Source organism: Nelusetta ayraudi, unplaced genomic scaffold (assembly GCF_046127955.1).
Source record: "Nelusetta ayraudi isolate G7.1 ecotype Tasmania unplaced genomic scaffold, CSIRO-AGI_Nayr_v1 ptg000053l, whole genome shotgun sequence".
NCBI lineage: Eukaryota > Metazoa > Chordata > Actinopteri > Tetraodontiformes > Monacanthidae > Nelusetta > Nelusetta ayraudi.
In genome coordinates this window covers 5,073,663-5,091,770 of record NW_027466103.1, presented here as the reverse complement: position 1 = coordinate 5,091,770, position 18,108 = coordinate 5,073,663, and the positions used below count along the sequence as shown (strand labels likewise).

The following is an 18,108-nucleotide window of genomic DNA, read 5'->3' as shown; positions in this document are numbered from 1 at the left end:
TTATACTATTGTTAATAAGTGGGTCAACGTTCTTGACCATAATGTTTTCTTTATTCACATAAAAGAAGCAGAAGTGCTTCACATAATGCATGTACACAAAGCAGACTTAGATTTCATTCTTTGTTTTGTGCTTTGCCATTATATTTTTAATCATAGCACTTTAATTTAATTTGTGTGAAATGCCACAATAACAAAAATTACAACATTTAAAAAAAATAAAATAAAATAAAAAAAAGACATTTTATTCTTTGGTTAAAAAAAAGAAAAAAAAGATGCTGTAGCCAGTTTCCAAGGGTGTAGGCGTATGAATAATTTGTTGCTGTTGCACTCGGCTGTCACTTGATCCCACTCAGTGAGCACAGCGCAAGGAGACGGTCTAGTTAAAAAGTCTTCACTGTTGCTTTTGTTTTTGGCTGGGATGTCTACATTGACCAGACATTTACAAGAGATCTGCCACAGGATTGTCTTTTGAGAATGGATTTTGTGGGCACCGGCATTGATCTTTGGAGAAGATGCTTAGGGGAAGACTCACTGCTGCAGCCTCTATGGGACAGCTTAAGGTCGAACTACAGAGACTATTTGAGATCTCCTCTCTTCCCTGTCATTTTGACAGTGTCCTCCTATTTTGTGTTATGCATCCCTTTTCTTATTTGCGATATAATGGGAGAAAGATGGTCACGGGTCCAGCAGTTCAAGATCCAACCCTGTCGTCGTCCTACAGCCGCGATGCTGCTGCATTGTGCAGGCGTCACCATGTACAACCATGTGTTCCTTGTGCTCCCGGCGTCAGTGGCCCAGTGGGTTTGGAGGCCACCGCTTGACCTACCAGAAGCGGCTCCGTCCCTGTTTGATCTGCTCGGCGGAGTTTTGGCCAACCTCCTGCTCTTTGACTTCCAGTACTTTATCTGGCACTTTCTCCATCACAGGGTCCGCTGGCTGTACGTAACCTTCCACGCTATTCATCATAATTATTCCTCTCCTTTTGCTCTTGCAACTCAGTGTCTCGGTGGTTGGGAGCTGCTTACTGTAGGCTTCTGGACCACTTTGAATCCTGTAATCCTGAGATGCCACCTACTCACCACATGGACATTCATGGTATTCCACGTCTATGTTTCAATCGAGGATCACTGTGGCTACGACTTCCCTTGGTCTACGTCGCGTCTGATACCGTTTGGCATCTATGGAGGGCCCAACAAACACGATGTGCACCATCAGAAACCCAACACCAATTTTGCGCCACATTTCAGCCACTGGGACAAAATATTTGGGACTCATGGTGATTTTAGCTTTTCACCTCCGTTAAAATAGAGCCCTGCATTCCTCATAACAATAATATATTGCTGTAATCACATATGTTTGTGCTTCAAAATTGTATCTGGAAATATGACTAGGAAAAACAATAATATTGATAATGGTTATTTTGAGAATAATAATAGCAAACACACATGTTGTTAACTACAGATTGCTTGATGTACATCGCTGTATAAGTAAGATGCACTCTCTTTACTTGTGATGATGAGCATAAAATTTGTTGGAAACATATAACTTGTCCTCTGTCTAAATATAATTAAAAGTTAACCTCTACAAATACTTATGAATGGGGTGTCTTTTGTGCTGTTCTTTTTAATCTGAGCAATTTTCAAGTTTTAACACTTGATTCTGCCCGGTGTTTCTTATTTCTTCGAGCGTCACATGATGCCCTTCCCTCTTCAAATAATCATTCTCAGAGGAGCCTCCGATTGCAGACGTGGATTGCCTATGACACCAGTAAGCCGCCCTATTGCCTAGGTCATGTATCAGGAACACTGATACAGAGTTACAGGTTAGTCAGCGATGAAAGGCACAAGATAAGAGTGTAGTTGAATTTTTTCACCGCTAGATGTCGACACAGCACGTCAAGTGTGACTTTTGCTCTTATTTTAAAAGCGTATTTATGATAAATTTAGAGGCGTTTATCGCGAGCAAACGTGAACGGTTTGTGTGTGGGTGTTATACTCTTGTTGTTTTTATTATTATTAATTTACGATTTATGCGTTTTGTGTCGGAGACTAAGCGTCGCCCGTGTGACTCGACGAACCGGTGTGTCACAGTCAGTTTGGATTAGTCGGAATACGGCGAATTGGTTTGACCGGGACATGTGTGAGTAGGGATTTGCCACGTTCTTCTGTGTTTTCCAGCATTCCTCCCCTGCAAAAGATGGGGCAGTGCAGCATTACGTCGTCGAAGACAGTCCTGGTTTTCCTGAATATGATATTCTGGGTGAGTTGCTGTGTGTTTTTTGTGTTTTTGGGGGGGGACAGTTTTCAACGTGCGTCACGGCCACTAGCAGCAACAGCAGCAGCAGCAGCAGTCGCTAGCTTTGTTTTTGGCTCGTCCCGTCAGCTGCTGAGCTGCTAGCTACCGCAGCAAGCTTTATTTTTTTATTTATTTTTAGCCAGGTGGGGGTTGTTTATGACCGGACATTAGCAAGCACTCAATTGGGTATGCGTGTTTAGTTAGTTTAACTCTCTCCTTCTGATAGGACACCATAAATTAAGCCCATTTCACCAGGTGTCCTGCTGTCTCGCCACGACTGGCTTTTGTATCTCTTCTCTCTGTAGGACAGGACAACTTTAATCCAGGATCATGACTCATACTTACAAAGTGTTTGTTACTGACGCCAAACACAATTGCAAATGATTCCGTAATGTTCTCAATGAAAATACATGTGTATTCTGGTATACACCCGCGGGCTTTGTCAAATTAGGCTTAATGCAGGTTCATCCGCATCTATTGCTGCACTTCTTATAATCAAGTTTACATTAAGTTGTGTTTGACCGTGGACCTATTTATTGTGGAGCTGGTTATGGCAAGAATACAATCGTAGTGTGTATGTAAGAGAAGTAAACTTGTCACAAGGACAAGGGACGATGTGGTAAAACGGCAGCCCTCTGTGATGTCATAAAGGGCACTGAGGCCTCCTCGATAACTCTCCATGGTTAGTGACAACATAACCTGCGTAATGAACAGCAGCCCCCTACAGTACTTCCTTAAAGCTGCTTTGTTTTTGTCACCTTCCAAACATGTGGAAGGTCCAACAAACTTTACATTTTAGGAGCAAGACAATAAAAAGAGGCCTAAATAAAGCTCTTCTTTTTGTTACTATTTGGGCATCTACGTCACTGTAGATGCCCACAGTTCAGGGCTGGGGGAAAAAAAACCACATAGCCACACAGATAATGACTGATAATGCCCGAAATGCTGCCGCACGAGAACAGAGATCATTTAATACGGCAGCAAATTAAATTAGACATGGAAAGATTCCAGAGCTGAGGGTGTCTGGGGGATTCAGTTACAACATCATGAAATGTTAAAATGACGGCGTGCTGTTGACTCCTCTCCCAGGCGGCCGCAGGTATCCTGTGTTACGTCGGAGCCTATGTCTTCATTACATTTGACGACTACGATCACTTTTTCGAAGACGTGTACACCCTGATCCCGGCAGTAATCATCATCGCAGTTGGAGCCCTGCTTTTTATAGTCGGACTCATTGGATGCTGTGCGACAGTGAGAGAAAGCCACTGTGGACTTACGACGGTCAGTGAAGCAGTCGACAGATCGTGTGTGCGTGCAGAAAAATGTAGAATCTTGGATGAAATGTTCCGGCTCCTGCTTGTACTAATTATCTTCAGTACAGCGTTCTAATTCCTCCATCATCGTGTTTTATTTGTGTCTTGAAATGCAATCCACAGTTTGTCGTCATTCTCGTGCTGGTGTTTGTGACAGAAGTGGCAGTGGTGGTTATCGGGTACATTTACAGAGCAAAGGTGAGAGACAAACACACTTATCGCTGGTACGTGTTTGCTTTTCACTTGGCCTTGTTTGATAATGAGCCTGCGCTCTGCTAAGATAACGCCACAACCAGCAGAGCAAGAGCATCCGTCAGGAGTGCGTGGGATTTGCAGTTCTATGTCCTAATCTCTCAAAGCATCATTCCGCTGTGTTTTGGAATGTTTTCTTTGCTGTCCCCAAGGTGGAAGACGATGTTAATAGTTCCATCAAGAATGTGTTTGATGACTACAACGGCACCAACAGCAATGCCCAGAGTCGAGCCATTGACTATGTGCAGAAGCAGGTAAGAGAGTAGAGTTCCCTTTCACTCTTTAATCGCCGTGGTGCGTCACCAGTCGCCCTGACATCTCACTCTGTTTCACTCTCACAGCTGCAGTGTTGTGGCATTCACAATTATTCTGACTGGCGGTACACACGCTGGTATGTGGAGTCCAAAGACAACAGCGTACCGATGAGCTGCTGCAAAAGTAGCTTTGGAAGCTGCACAGGATCCCTCACCCATCCCGAATATCTCTACCAAGAAGTAAAACTGTCTTTTGTTTTACTTGTCATCCCAAGTTAAGTTGTCGAGAGGAGAGACTCAGTGTGTGTGTGTGTGTGTGTGTGTGTGTGTGTGTGTGTGTGTGTGTGTGTGTGTGTGTGTGTGTGTGTGTGTGTGTGTGTGTTTTTGTAGGGTTGTGAAGCGCTGGTTGTAAAGAAGCTGAAGGAAATCATGATGTATGTCATCTGGGCTGCGCTGACATTTGCTGCCTTCCAGGTTTGTAACTTTTATTAAAATAACTGACTTTATGTAAAAACCATCACAAAAAGCGAAAAAGGAGTGCCCATAAAATGTTTAGTGAATTTAAAAGAGAAAAAAAATCTAAATGTGAGCGCTGCGCTTTCATTGCAGTGCACCATTCGGTACTCATAAATTATGTCAAAAAGCATAGCGCATCGTGACTACTGGAAAAAGCTGTAGGTTAACACAACCACAAGAAGAAGAGAGAGGATTTTAGGTGTTGCCTTTATTTGAGACAGTTAATATAAGTAATTATTCTCGTATGTCTGTTAGCACTGGCCAGTAGGAACATCGCTTTTAGGCCGAGACAGTGTGAAATGAATCTGATGCAGCTTCTTGGCCTCGTCGGTTAAATGTTCACTGTATCTGTGTTTATTTGGCAAATCGTCCAGCATCTTTTGAAAAAGATAACTAATTTAGCACTGAAAATGTGCTTTTATGCCGACAATTTGGATGGGAAAAAAATGGAAAGGCCCTGGGGTGTCCAACAAGGAGGGAATGGGTTGCTCAGTGTCGCTAAATGTCCAGTTGGAAGGACTTAAAGTCTCAGAAGGCTAATGTGACAGTAAGTCTTGATGTCTCTACATCCTGAAGTGAGCTGCTCATTGTCCGCTTTGGTCCTTTAACTGCACATGTTTGTACTGTACATGTTTGAGTTAGACATGTGGTAGATTAAACTGGAACAATGAAAAACCTGTTTAACGTGTACATAATGGATTTTCAGCAGAGTCCAGCTCGAAATTGAGCTTTTCATTTTTAAAGTTCAAGGACCAGTGATGTTTCAGACTTAGACAATTAAGCAGTCGATGCTGGAGAAATTAGAATGATTTTATTTTTTTGTATATTATTTTAATTTTTTTATCACTTTTTTGTCTCTCTTTTTTTATGTTAATTTCCCAAATACCAATATTGTCAATGACAACTTTAACGAATCCCTTCAGTCTAGGATTACATCATAGCTTTTTGGGGCACGGAGAAATAGATCCAGCAAGATAGTGACCCCCCTAAACTTGAGAGAGTTGCTCTTTGTGACATCACAAAGGGGGTGGTTTTCTAGAACTGATGTATTTGACACAATATTTTCTAAAAAAGAAAACAATGTCAAAGTGAGCTTTGCAGAATATTGCAGCTTGGAAGTCCTCATCATATTGCTCATCAGAGCCTGACAGGCTGCGAATCAAGAAATGGAACATAATTCAATGAAAGCTGATCTCGTCTCCTCCAGATCCTGGGGATGTTGTGTGCCTGCATTGTGTTGTGCGGCAGAGTCAGCGATCCTCCGTACGAGCCGCTCTTCACGGAAGGCACCTACGCATAACTCGGGGGACCTTTTGCCCACTTTCTATTTTTAGTTATCTTTGTGAACATAAAAGTGAAAACAAATAAGTAACAAGTACAAGTCACACGACAAAAAACCCCCGCTAAATAATGAAGACACCTGCGTGAGCGGGGGTGGGAGTGTGAGGAGCATGACCCTGTTCTAACCAAGCTCAAACATATTAGTCATGTATGGAGTGCAGTGTGGACAGGCTAGTTTCCTCTTAGTTTGCACAATGTGTATTGCTGTCATTTCTTTATATACATATATATATATATATAAATATATATATATTTCTTTATATGTATATATATATATATACATATATATATATATATATACATATTTGAGCCCGACATGTACTTGAATTGAAAACCGTATTTATTTACCCACTGTACTCACTCCTGGCACTACTGCGTGCACTGTTCAAAAGCTTTGTCTGAAGTCCCAGCTTTCACCAGTGCTGCTGGTGACGTATATCTCCAGACGTACAGCATATCTCCAGTGCCAGCTATTAGCAACTTAGCCAGCTTTTGCTTTCTTGCAAGAATGAAACCTGCACAATCTCTTCAGTATGTGATTCAAGGACGTAATGCTTCCTTCGTCATTCAATAGACTTTCTCCTGTTGCTGTTTAGTGTTGACCCTGATGGTCGTATCGCGGATTGATGTGTTAAAACGTTAAAAGGGGTGAAACCTAATGATGTAAATTATGTGTGGAGGGAAAATAAAATGAATGAGTTCACTCTGTGTTTGTTCTTATTAAGTGATTATTTACCTTTTTATGGGGAAGTTAGAGTTCTGTTTTAAAAATAATAATTATTAAAAAAAAAAAAAAAAAAAAATGGGACTCCAAAGAAATGTGTTTTCATTTTCCATTTGACTCATTCAACTTGGTTCTACACAAGAAGAGGAGCTGAAGTTCGAATGCTTCTCATGTCGTTGGGCCATTTTTGGACATTTCATGTGCAGTGAGACGCTTCTGCCTCTGAGCCTCTATCTCGTGATATTTCCAAAATAGCTAACAGGTGGTCAGAATCTACCTTATATGAGAATAACCAGCGTGGTTCAATTTAAGACAAGCCGGTTTTAAAAAATGGGTAAATATGCAATGCAATGCAATGCTTCACACACACCATAAAGGATGCATTCTTGAAACCGCCCCTGTTAGTTGTGGGTTTTAGTTCTGTTTTGATTGCTCGTACTAACAGTAATTGACATTAGGAAGTCCTTATTACAACAAAGGACTTGGGGGGGGGGGGGTGCTTGCCATTTGTGTTAAATGTATAATAAATACTTTTTTATTGACAGTAAGATTTCATTTACATAGATGTAAAAAAGAAAATGAAAAAATGATCAGTTAAAACAACAAATGATGAAGGCCACAAGTGTACATTAAGGAAGTTATTGCAGAGAAGGCTCTTTAGAGGAAGTTATTGCAGAGAAAGATTTTGATTTGGGTGCTGCTTGCCAAAGCAACCGGATGCACACAACAAAATAAATCTCATCCCAAGCTTTGAATGATTTATGTGCCACGTCAGCAAGCCTCTGACTTTTGGGTTATGCAATATTGTCATGGGGACACTTGATTACCGTAGTCTCAAAGTTCTCTACGGAGAATCCTCCACTGATCCTAATGTGGTGAATTGAGGATAATAATTAGATAATTGTGCAAAATTTTCTTTAAATATTAGTAATAATAGTATTCCGTTCATCAGATCTGTTATGGTCCAATCCCCTCAAAGCCTTGTCGGATGTTGTGATGGTGTCTGCCCTCTACTGGTACAAAGTTGTCCAAGTCTTGTGGCGCAAAAAGGGTGGCGTCTACAATCCAGGAAGTGCAGTGGTGGTACAGTGACATGTACTGTATTGCGCTAAGAATTGTGATGTTAATTTTAATGACATCACCAACATTTCCCCCACGTGCTGCATGTGCACTGCGCCATCCAGCTCAGAACTGGATGTTTTAGGAAGATGACGTCACTTGCAACACATCCAGAGCACAAGAGTAGACCAACTGTACAAATTTAGTTTTCTTATTTTGTCTTATTAACAATAAACAACAAAATAATATCCATTTGCTTGTGTGTTTCTGATGCAGCCAAACTTTTTGAAACACAAAAAAATTATAAGAATAAAACTAAATTCATGGGTGTACTTGTCCATTCAATCAGCTTGTAAGAGTGAAACAGTCACTGTGGCAAAGTTGAAATAGTGAGGCTTCAAAAAGCAACAGCAGCACAACAGTCTTCCGTTCGGGTCAAACTTTTGTGAGATAAGATCCTGGAACCAGCCCGCTGAGGCCGTTCCTTTGTACCGTCCACCAGCCGTCCTCACTCTGGTCAGTGACAACCACAACGTCGCCACAAGACACCGAGAGCTCGTCGGCTCGCTGAAGAGGGGCAGAAAACAAGGCGTCATGACACCACCTTCAAAACGCAAACAAATCCACCGGCCTCATGCTGCGGCAGGGTACCTGCGCCTCGAAGTCGTAGGTGGCCTTGTACTCCCCGCTGTGCGTCTGCCGCCTGGACTGTACGTGAACGGAGGCGTAAAGTCCATCCGAAGGTTCTTCTGCGCACAGAGTTGCAGATGAGATCAACGCGAGGTGCCGTAAGCGTCAGCTAAGCAACGTGGAGAGTGACTTTCTTTCCAAATTAGATTCTAGTTGGATTGCCTTCACTCCTCGCTTAGGTTTAGTTCAGTTTGTTTTCGCACTTTTAGAAAAAGAACATTACACAGAGGAAAAAGTTAAGTAAAGATATTCGCGAGTGACTAACCCTTCTAAAAACAAAACAGACACAGACACAGACACGACGTTATGCAGCTTTTTCAGTCACACTCTGAAAAATAATTAAATATAGAAATAAATAGTGAAATTATTGTTTTTACATCTGAGCTTGCTATTTTGTTCGCTTTCAACTACACACATTTGGACGCTTTGTTCGTGTGCCACAAAATAACAGATCCTTCCCTACGCCCTTCACATGACGAGTGTTGCAAAGGCAAGTGGGCTTTCTCAGTCATGTTGCTTCTGTAGACAAGTCAGAGGTCCTACCTATGATGCCAGATTGATGGGAATCTGAGTCATTGATGCTGATTTTGGAGCCACTGGAACAATTCCCTTGCAGAAGATTGGTAAACCTGCAAAATTGGAGAAAACTTTTACAACCCAGCCTTGATTGCAGCCGTCGGCTGGGAGTTCAAACTGCTGCGTCATGCAGTAACGAAGCACAAATACTTGGTCACTGTACATGTGTAGATTTTTCAGGTATCTGTACTTTACTTGTGTCTTTCTTCTTCTGATGACTTTTTACTTTTACTGCCATTATTTGTACACAAATATACATAGGTTACTTATCTGCTTAAAAGTGTCTAAAACACACAGATTCTGTTCAAAGTCACATATCATATTGTTTTAGCTTGAAGTGGAGCTATTGGAACTCTGCTGTTGTGTAATTAAATATAAAACATATTTTAGGGAGGGAGGTTACTTTAGAGTACCTCAGTTTATCAACAAATGTCTTGGTGCATTAAGTGCAAAAAAATAAATCTTACTTTCTACCCAACACCCAACACTGTTACTCGACTAAAGGGCTTGACTCAGTACTATTACTTTTACCATTTCTTTTTTATTTTTTTTTTTACACATGTACCCATACTTTTACTTAAGTACACAATGTAAATACTTTTGCCACCTCTGGTGCCAGCCCGACCTTTTCATCACTCCTCCGACAAAGCCAGTGCTGTTTCTCTCCATTGTGGCGTCTCTCTGGTAGTAATCCTGGTACTCTATTGGAGCTGTGAGGGCAAATTGAGGACATTGAAATACAAAACCCTGCTGAAAAGGCAACAGTATCAGAACAGAGAGTGCGGAACATATTCAAATCGGTTGGGTGCTGGGGTGGTGGCTTGTTACCTGCCGGTGTTGAGCCGGTGGTTTTCATCTCCACAAAGCAGTTGTTGTCTGTGGCGATGTCGCACACTTCCAGCGTTTTCCTCACGTCTTCGTAGCACTGAGAGAGCAGTGGATGGCGCAATGAGTTCGCACGTGCCGTGCTGGGAGGGGGAACGAGAGTGGCCTCTCTCTCACACGCACACACGCACGCACACACGCACACACGCACCCACCTCATCGTCTTTCACAGTCTGCATTGATAAATGGTTGCAGTGCACCCACAGAGCGTTTCTCAGTATGCTCAGGCGGTCCTCTTCCTGTTGCTGAAACATCTGCCAGATATAGAGGTTGGGGAAGTCTTATTGAGATGAGCCAGTTTATTAAGCCGCACGGCTGTAGCTCACTTTCTGTTTTGGGTACAGTCTTCTTTTTTATTACAGTTTCCCGTCTTCACAATTATGTAACAAAATATACAATTCAAACTGACTGACATAGGCAAATACGCAGATAGAGAAGGGGTTACGAAAGCAACCATTATAAATGAGAGTGAAATAAAGGGGATTTGAAACGGGCAGCGTAGCAGTGTAGATTAATGCAACATTTAGCTCTGTGAGTGACTCATTTCAGACTCAGCTCATAGGAAGTGTTGTACATCCTGAGTGACCCAACAGGCCTCGGGTATTGCCAGCATTGATCCAAACCTGTACATTTTCAAACCTGGGCCCACAATGTGGATTCCGCTCTTGATTCAACTTGTACCTCGCATGAGTTGATGTGCGTTGCCTCCCACTCCTGTCGAACCTTGTCAAGCTGCCCAATGTTGGACACGTACTGCTTCCCTGAAGAATTGACAGTTGGAAGAATGAACAGCCGCTTTGGTTTTGATGCACAGGAACTTTCTTTCAATAGACGTAGAGGAAACAGTCAACTTTTGGACAGCACAGAGAGCATTACTCTTTTTGCTGCACTCTTTCTATCCTGTGCCTGTATCAGACCCGGCTGCAGAAACAAATTAAGGGGTGGGGGGGACATTACATTTTTTAAACCTATATTTTATCTGCTTCAGGCTTAACGGCAGCTCCATGGCCACTCCCACGGTATTCAAATATTATTTTCTCTCACTAACAAGAGGCGTTCAGAGAGCAGCTGCAACGTCGCACAGCTCCACTTCTAGGAACCTAAGCACAGAAGCCAACAGTCACACCAGAGTAAACAATGTGCATACTGGCCCCGTATGCACATTGGACCACATAAGTTGAAAAAAAGAAGGAAGCAATCGATAACGTCATGTTCTGAAAATAGGTTCCGGTAAACCACGGTGGCTTCCTGTTTGAATAAACTGTCAATTTACAGTTCATTAGCTCTGGACTTACCGGCCTCTTCTGCCGCCTCTCTGCACTGTTTGGATTTTATGTTCATCTGGGAAAAGAAAGAAAATATGAAAAGCCTGTAATGTCTGTGTGATGGTAAAACTAAAGTCAGCTGCATGAATTTCATGGTAAAAAAAAAAAAAAGGTTTATATATGTTTACTGTGAAAAAGCACAATCCCAATCTGGACCAAACTTGTTAAAATAAAATATTAGGGCTCAATTGAAAATGAGAATTTCCAAATCAGTTTGCATTATGGGGCAGCAGTGAATTAAGGTTCAGTTTTGTTTGAGAAACAATCCCTTATCTCCCAACAGGAATGAAGACACTTTAATTAATGTTGTAGTATTGCCCTTAAAATTTTACTCGATTGTCATTAAATATTTATTGATTAATATTTATTATTATTTTTCTTTTTTGGGGGGGCGGGGGCTTTCAAAAGGTTTGCCTGCATCAGAGGCACTCAAGCAAATGAAAATGATTTTGTTATTTATTGTTAATGAGACAAAATAAGAAAACTTAATTCTAAACACAAACATCAAATTGTAGCATTTTAAAAGCGGACAAAGGTGCTTTGCAGTCCCTCAAATACCCCCTTGCATATATATTTCTTTCCGACCGGTGACTGCAGTGCGAACATTTGAATATCTTCCGGTCCTTTGAGTGAAAAATAAAGCATTAAAATCAGTGACTAATCTGTAGTGCTGAGGAAAGAATTACTAATCTTTTCACACGTCTGATCTGAGTTCTGGGTGGAACATGTGTGCGTGCGTGCAAGCATGATTTGTCAGCCACGCACGCCTACAGGCTGGTGAAGTGTGATGCAGAAATAGGCGCGCTTCCGGTCCTGCTGATGAACTTCTCAAGATGTCACTGTTTGATGAGCAGAGACGACAGCGTTACCTTTTCAATCTGTTTGGGAGTGGCTGCTTGGGAGCTGCTCAGCTTCTCTGTGTTTAGCTCGGCCTCGTCCGCCTCCCTGCAGCGCTGCTCATAGGATCTTTTCGACTAGAGCAGGAAATGGAACAGAAACCACAGAAACAAATTAAAAAAAAAAGGCAACCCAGCTTTGTTCACCTTCTCTCTCTGAACCTTCTGAACCTCTGACAGGAAAAAGAACTGAGTGACAGTTTGGCCCCTCCCTCAGCCCGCCCACCCAACAAAGTGCCATGCTTTCACAGATTTCACAAGGTGCAGGATCGTAATTCAACTTCTTCCTTTTTTCATTCTTAGAAAATGAAAAATGCCACACTCACAGTGGTTTGCTTCAAGTATCAGAGGAAGTCTTTTTAGGTAAACTCTATTTTCCTTTGATATTTCTTTGATGTACTTTGATGCACAAAGACTGGAAAATGAGGGCTGCACAGCTGTTCATTACTGATGTAAGTCATTTCAACAGTGGCTCTATAATGATGACAAGCGGACGGACCTCACCTCTAAAGTTTTCTTGTAGAGGGACACCTTTGTCTTCTGCACCATGTCCATGATAGATTCAAACTAAGAGTGGAGAAGACCAGAACGACAAGTCTGAATGTCACAACCTTCCTGTCTTTATTTCCTCTTAAGCGAGTACAAAGAAAAAAAGCTACAACGTTTCATGTACCTTCTTCCTCTGCTCCTTCTGTCGCTCCCTAAACTGCTCCATTCTCTTCACCTCCTCCTTCAGCATTCCACTTAGCGAAACGTGCAGTTGTCCGACATTTTCAATTTCTGAAATAAAAATAAAACAAAACAAAAAAAACAGTTAAGAATTTAAGAGGAACATTACAGCATCATTGTTGTTTGTAAACACATGACACAAAAGTTCTGCTCACGTGTTTTCATTTCATCAAACGATGCTCTCAGGGAGCTGTGAAAACAAGACACGGCACTTTGTTAGAATGCTTCTGCAGTTCTAGGGACTATGTCTTGAACAGTTCTAAAAACACACACGCACACACCAGATTTCGTATAATCCTCCAGTTTTGCGCGCAATGGCGATCAGCTCTTTGCCGTATTTCTCCTCTGCTGCTGCCCTAAACACAGACGACCACAACAGAGCTGAAGCACTTGCCAGTCGAGGTCGGCTGGGGTCAAAGCGCTCGTACGTGTTGCACATGGGCCCACCTCATTTTTAGAAGGTCCTCCATGTCTTTGCAGGTACGTCGGCCGTCGTTAAGTCGTTGGCAGATGACCTCATAGCCAACGTTGCTGATGAAGTCCTCGCCCTGCAAACACAACCCGCACGCGCTCACAACAACGGTTCATTTTATAGGGAGACTCATGATTTCACTGGATGAGAGACTTGATTTCATTTTAGAGACAACTGTCTGTAGAGACAACTTTTTTCACACACACAGGTGAAGTGTGATCTCGGAAATCAAAACTGATGCATGGAGCTGCTTAAAGTCCCCTTCCATTCTGTTTCCAACTGTTTGACTTTTTAAGTACGCACTCCAGTGAAAACTTTTAATACTGCAGGGGGAATATAAATGATGCATTTAGTGCACCCTACTGCTTTTAAATGCAAGGTTGTATTTAAAAAAAAAAAAAAAAAAAAAAAAAAAATCCCAACACAAGGTTAAAGAAATAACAGACTTTTTAAAAAGCGTCTTTATCTTCATTATCATCCAACTATCTGCTTGTATTTTGTCATTTCATAAGAAAATTGACTTTATATACTGTGATTAATATTATTATACAAATGGTATTTGGTCACTGCCAAATTGTTAGAACCAGTGTAAAAAAAACACTGGCGCTCATTTTTGTGATTATCAAGCTCAAATTTGCATAGTGAAGAATCAAGAGGGAAAAGGAAGCACCTCACCATGCAGCTGAAGTTACTGTTTAACTGTCTAGTTTCACGCTTTGCTTATGTTTAAAGAAGAAAAAAATACCCAGGATAATATTTGGCCATTTTATTTCTTTGTTGTCCTAGTACAGTTTCAGTGTAGAAAAAAACAAGAAACAGGACAGAAGCGACAAAGAACATTTGTGCAAGGTGAGGACAAAATCTTCTGAATACGGTATCCGTTGCAGACACACATTTTTAAAGGAGAGAAATGTAATAGCAATGCTCGAGTGAACACACTGAGCGCACATGGTCAACTTCGCTACCACCGTAGAGAACACGTTCACTCACCCAGAATGAATTTCTAAATAGTAAGGTCATCTTGGCATCAAAAAAAGCTCCTGCAATACAACGATAATCCACTCCACCTGAAGTCTGATAGACTCTCTGTGTGCGATAGCTGGTTCCTGCACCACACTAGTGAAACTGACACTGACGCACTGAGGAAGTCAGCCTTCAAACACTCGCTCTCTCGCTCACTCACTCACTCACTCACTCACTCACTCGTTTGCCTGTTGATTTAAAAGAGGAAGAGCTGCGACATGTCAGCAGTTGCTGCTGTTGGCGTATAAGAAAGAGGATTAGTCAGAAGAATAGCACAGTCCAACTTCAACAGAATCGTCGTTCAACGTGTTAGTAGAGATTGCCCCGATAACTACAGTGGCTTGTATTATTCTGTGGTCAATTAAAGGGAGACTTTGACTTGTTGCAATCAAGATTTCCATTATTTTCAAATGACATCCGATATCACAGCCCGTTAGTGGAAACATAGCTACAGTTCATCGTGCGATATATGCAGCTGTCTGCCGTAGTCTGTCACTTCGCTGTTCAAAAATGTTTCTTGATTTTTCAAAACCTCTGCCTGAGAGATCCGTTCATCACCGTCCTGGTCCATTTCCTTCAGAAGGTGAAGAGCCTGTCGCCATGCAAGAAAAAACAAAGAGATGATATAAGTAAGCAATTTGTTTCTGATGCGGCAGCTGAGTGCTCACAAGGACATCCTGTCATCAATGTGGAGGTTTTTTTTTTCTCCCTAAAATGTTTGTGAGGTAAGGTTTCACAGAGGTTGCTGAAAGTCTCTATGTAAGCATAAAATTGCGACAGGTTCACTTTTATTACAGATCACCACCAGGAGGAGATGGAGACGTTTAGGTTCCTTCTTTAACAATTTCACAACATCCTTCAAAGTATCATCCTTTTTTATTGAAGCAATGGGTTTTAAATAAGAGCAGAACAACAAATGACTATTTTAATATTTTAAAAGAGAAATTCATTTCTAATGATTGGGATTTTTTATTAACAATACAGAATCAGCACTTATTTACTCGTGTTAGTTGATCTTTACCGTCACATGCGAAGACACACGCGAGACTCACCTCTTCTCTCGCCGAACCATAGCTATTAGGCGCGACCCAGCGGAGCTGCTCCTCTCGATTCAGCCTGCCATCCTTATCTTGATCATAGAGGTCTTTGAATCTCACGGTCTCTTCGACCTCCCACTGCGAGGGAGACTCTCCTGAACACAAACACACAAAGAAAGACACAGCGTTGACGCTGTGCAGGGGCTGGCAACTGGAACAAGGAAACTGATGAGGGATGTTTTTTTAATATTAAAATTAACAAATTGTCCTCTTACCTTCCCCACGAACATCTCCTATAAATTCACTAAGACTGATGAGTTCATCTTTGTCCGAGTCATATTCCGCCAAAACATCTTCAATAGTAAAGTCCTATGGTGGGGGGAAGGGAGCAGGGGAATAAAGTAGATAACCATTACTTTCTGAAATGAGCCATTTTGCTACTGAGTTTTGCTGGTGAAAGAAAAAAATACTAATCTCACAGCCATGTGATCTACTTCAGACGGATGAGTGAAGGCAAGAAACTCTGTCACATTTAGTCCGGCCGAGCCGTCCTGGTCGGCGAAGTTGAAGCGCCTCTTCTCCTTCAGATGCAGCTGGGGGGGATTCAGAACATTTCGACACAAGTGTCAACTAACAATATAGTACACCCAGATTAATAACAGGACAATTGAAGGATACTTGCATATCGTAAAGACTCTTGCTCTGGATCATCCAGCACAGCGGAGTCATCAAAACTAATCAGCTGATTGTGGGCGACCTGGTTGTATTCCTCCCACGTTACGAAACCATCCTGGTTGGTGTCGAACTCTGGGAATCTTTCCTTGGCATCATCCAGTGCGTACGTCCCGTAGACATGCTGGATCCACAACGTGAGCTCCTCTGTGGGCACAAAACAAGAGTGTGGTCCTCATTCACTTCTTCTTAGGTCTTGATGCCCGCTGACAGGTTTGCCTACCTGCACTTAACAGATCATCTCCGTTTGTATCAATTTCCTTTAAAATTTCTACTATTTTTCTCTTTTGCTGGGCAGGACTGAGTTTCTTTATTTCCTCGGAGTCCTGATGGAGAAAAAGAGAATAAATGAGTAAAGAGAAAATGTTCCAAACATTTTCTATTCAAAAGATGTGTTGTATTTGAAGACCTCCTCTCCGAGCAGAACGTTCATGTCATGCTGAGGGTTGTGCTGCTGGCCAATATAATGGTCTTCATGTTTTGAGCTTTGACCAAATCCCAACTGCAGACACAGCAGCAGCAGCAACAGAGGTGAGTCCATCTGTGAAGTAAAACACACAATTTCTTGGCAGCTAACTTACGAAAATTGACATACGGAGATTGTGCTGCTACAAAACTCAAATAAAAACACTGTGGGGAAGAAAACAACAACAAAACAAAACAAAAAACACACACAATTTCACCACTGAAATTTTAACAAAATCGTAACAAGAACATAACTTTTGATAGAAACAAAAGCCTGTAGATGAGATGGTTGGCTGGTTACAAAGTTATGCTAATAGTCCACAAAATGCTGTTTATAATAAATAGAAATAAATAGTTCATCCATCAGTACAAAAAGCCGTCCCTCACTCGATTTGAAGTTGGTAAGAAAAAATAAATTCTATTTAATATTCATTGTAAATATGTGGAGCAATTTTCTCAGAATTCGGAGTGTTTGATTCATATTTCTGTATACTTTGCCGCTGAATTCCAAGATTAAAGTTGGGTTGGAAGGAAGCAACATCAGTGGAAGTCAGTCTAGTGAGCCCAGAGCAGAGAAAGCGGCACATCCCAAAACGGAGCGATGGATTTCAAACCATTCAATGAGCGTTGGAAGATTTCCAGAAGCAGCATTTTCATTGATGGAAGAACTAAAGGTAAGTATCAACGTTGTCTCCATTGGTGAACTCGCACTGTATAATGTTCTTTATAACCATCTGTACATTCTACTCAGGCATGGTAGGAGAACGTCAACAAAGATCTTCCACATATCTGATGAGCAGTGTTACTGCCTGCTTAAATCTATTCGCATCTGGAACTTTTCACGAGTGAATTTCAGCTGCGCATGCGATGACGTTAACCGCAACACGCAATCCACCCCGTGTTGAAAATACTGTACTCGTAAATAACTTCATACCTTCGTTTTACCAGTCCCAGGACAGCACAGGTATTGTGATACACACAGATATCTTCCGTACAAGTGCACACGGCAGTGTAAATATTGTTTCGATTCAGAAACGTGTCTTCAACAGTTCTCCTTTCACCAATCACCAAGTACCCCTTTAGCAAAGGTAAACAGACGATGCATGACAAGGTAAAAAATAGTAATTACCAAAATGTGTAAACTGGCATATAATGTAAGATTTCGCTAACCTGCTTCAAAAGTTCTGCAGTTAAACGCCTATTATTTTGCGTGTTATTCACCTAAAAATATACAATACCTTCCGGTTTAAATTTTCAAAATAACAGTCATTATCCTAACATTGAATCAATGACGACCATGTTAGCCTTTATATTTTTAAATCTAAAACTGGCAGGGAAAATAAAAGAGAAAATAATGCTTATAATAATAGTGAATTTGTTGTCAGACTTCTTCTTCCTCTGACATCCGATCCAAATAATTTGAAGGCAGATTCATCTTCGTCTTCAGTTTCCTGCTGTACATAGATAGCTTGACTCACTGGCGAACCAACCGAACTTCTCACTCGATCCCCATGGTTGCTATGG

The 18,108-nt window shown here is 41.5% G+C and overlaps 5 protein-coding genes and 1 long non-coding RNA gene across 12 annotated transcripts in view; 3 read left to right on the top strand and 3 right to left on the bottom strand.

Annotated features, from left to right (window-relative positions):
• Positions 1–208: 208 nt before the first annotated feature.
• ch25hl1.2 (cholesterol 25-hydroxylase like 1, tandem duplicate 2) lies at positions 209–1,588 on the top strand. Its single transcript, XM_076038004.1, has one exon. It carries the CDS (start codon positions 475–477, stop codon positions 1,306–1,308), a length of 834 nt encoding a protein of 277 aa, XP_075894119.1. The 5' UTR covers positions 209–474; the 3' UTR covers positions 1,309–1,588.
• Positions 1,589–1,975: 387 nt separating this feature from the next.
• Positions 1,976–5,973, top strand: tspan3a (tetraspanin 3a). The gene is made up of 7 exons (XM_076038005.1): positions 1,976–2,259; positions 3,385–3,576; positions 3,732–3,806; positions 4,013–4,114; positions 4,202–4,354; positions 4,505–4,588; positions 5,838–5,973. The coding sequence occupies exons 1-7, from the start codon at positions 2,197–2,199 to the stop codon at positions 5,928–5,930; spliced, it is 762 nt and encodes a 253-aa protein (XP_075894120.1). The 5' UTR covers positions 1,976–2,196; the 3' UTR covers positions 5,931–5,973.
• LOC142896392 (uncharacterized) lies at positions 5,848–6,722 on the bottom strand. The gene is made up of 2 exons (XR_012928344.1): positions 6,253–6,722; positions 5,848–6,184 (listed from the first exon to the last, which is right to left on the bottom strand). It is a non-coding gene; the product is annotated as an uncharacterized LOC142896392 (long non-coding RNA).
• A 479-nt stretch (positions 6,723–7,201) lies between these two features.
• On the bottom strand, positions 7,202–14,770 carry pstpip1a (proline-serine-threonine phosphatase interacting protein 1a). Of its 2 annotated transcripts, XM_076038049.1 has the most exons (15): positions 14,318–14,770; positions 13,303–13,403; positions 13,137–13,211; positions 13,011–13,045; positions 12,800–12,906; positions 12,631–12,693; positions 12,100–12,204; positions 11,201–11,246; positions 10,587–10,666; positions 10,061–10,159; positions 9,849–9,945; positions 9,646–9,730; positions 8,988–9,073; positions 8,406–8,503; positions 7,202–8,321 (listed from the first exon to the last, which is right to left on the bottom strand). In XM_076038049.1, exons 1-15 carry the CDS (start codon positions 14,345–14,347, stop codon positions 8,190–8,192), a joined length of 1,239 nt encoding a protein of 412 aa, XP_075894164.1. In that variant the 5' UTR covers positions 14,348–14,770; the 3' UTR covers positions 7,202–8,189. The 2 variants fall into 2 exon arrangements, with proteins under 2 accessions (XP_075894164.1, XP_075894165.1); XM_076038050.1 differs by lacking the exons at positions 7,202–8,321; positions 8,406–8,503 and adding an exon at positions 8,564–8,646 and having other exon boundaries at positions 14,318–14,457.
• rcn2 (reticulocalbin 2) lies at positions 14,079–17,903 on the bottom strand. 4 transcript variants are annotated; one of them, XM_076038057.1, is made up of 9 exons: positions 17,755–17,903; positions 17,519–17,661; positions 16,529–16,660; positions 16,343–16,445; positions 16,070–16,266; positions 15,867–15,980; positions 15,663–15,756; positions 15,403–15,542; positions 14,079–14,942 (listed from the first exon to the last, which is right to left on the bottom strand). In XM_076038057.1, exons 3-9 carry the CDS (start codon positions 16,658–16,660, stop codon positions 14,799–14,801), a joined length of 924 nt encoding a protein of 307 aa, XP_075894172.1. In that variant the 5' UTR covers positions 17,519–17,661; positions 17,755–17,903; the 3' UTR covers positions 14,079–14,798. The 4 variants fall into 4 exon arrangements, with proteins under 4 accessions (XP_075894172.1, XP_075894173.1, XP_075894171.1 ...); XM_076038058.1 differs by lacking the exon at positions 17,519–17,661 and having other exon boundaries at positions 17,714–17,793; XM_076038056.1 differs by lacking the exon at positions 17,755–17,903 and having other exon boundaries at positions 17,519–17,707.
• scaper (S-phase cyclin A-associated protein in the ER) overlaps positions 17,147–18,108 on the top strand; it is a 57,649-nt gene continuing 56,687 nt past the window's right edge. Inside the window, exons 1-2 of one of the 3 annotated variants that reach the window (XM_076038042.1) lie at positions 17,243–17,258; positions 17,336–17,429. The gene's annotated coding sequence lies outside the window, so the exon portion shown is untranslated. Of the gene's footprint in view, positions 17,259–17,335; positions 17,430–17,655; positions 17,673–18,108 lie in introns of those variants that run through there. The other 2 variants (XM_076038043.1, XM_076038044.1) reach the window with 2 other exon arrangements.

Bases quoted from the DNA above. Each gene is read 5' to 3' on its own strand.
- rcn2 (XM_076038057.1), bottom strand. From the start codon at position 16,660: ATGGACTCACCTCTGTTGCTGCTGCTGCTGTGTCTGCAGTTGGGATTT. The intron at 15,757-15,866 runs GTGAGATTAGTA...CCCCCACCATAG, and splicing joins CTGAAGTAGATCACATGGCT to GACTTTACTATTGAAGATGT. The intron at 14,943-15,402 runs GTGAGTCTCGCG...GCATGGCGACAG, and splicing joins ATGGTTCGGCGAGAGAAGAG to GCTCTTCACCTTCTGAAGGA.
- pstpip1a (XM_076038049.1), bottom strand. From the start codon at position 14,347: ATGACCTTACTATTTAGAAATTCATTCTGG. The intron at 10,667-11,200 runs GTAAGTCCAGAG...TCAATTCTTCAG, and splicing joins AGAGGCGGCAGAAGAGGCCG to GGAAGCAGTACGTGTCCAAC. The intron at 9,731-9,848 runs GTAACAAGCCAC...TTGCCCTCACAG, and splicing joins CACCGGCTCAACACCGGCAG to CTCCAATAGAGTACCAGGAT.
- ch25hl1.2 (XM_076038004.1), top strand. From the start codon at position 475: ATGGATTTTGTGGGCACCGGCATTGATCTTTGGAGAAGATGCTTAGGG.
- tspan3a (XM_076038005.1), top strand. From the start codon at position 2,197: ATGGGGCAGTGCAGCATTACGTCGTCGAAGACAGTCCTGGTTTTCCTG. The intron at 2,260-3,384 runs GTGAGTTGCTGT...CTCCTCTCCCAG, and splicing joins TCCTGAATATGATATTCTGG to GCGGCCGCAGGTATCCTGTG. The intron at 4,115-4,201 runs GTAAGAGAGTAG...TCACTCTCACAG, and splicing joins TTGACTATGTGCAGAAGCAG to CTGCAGTGTTGTGGCATTCA.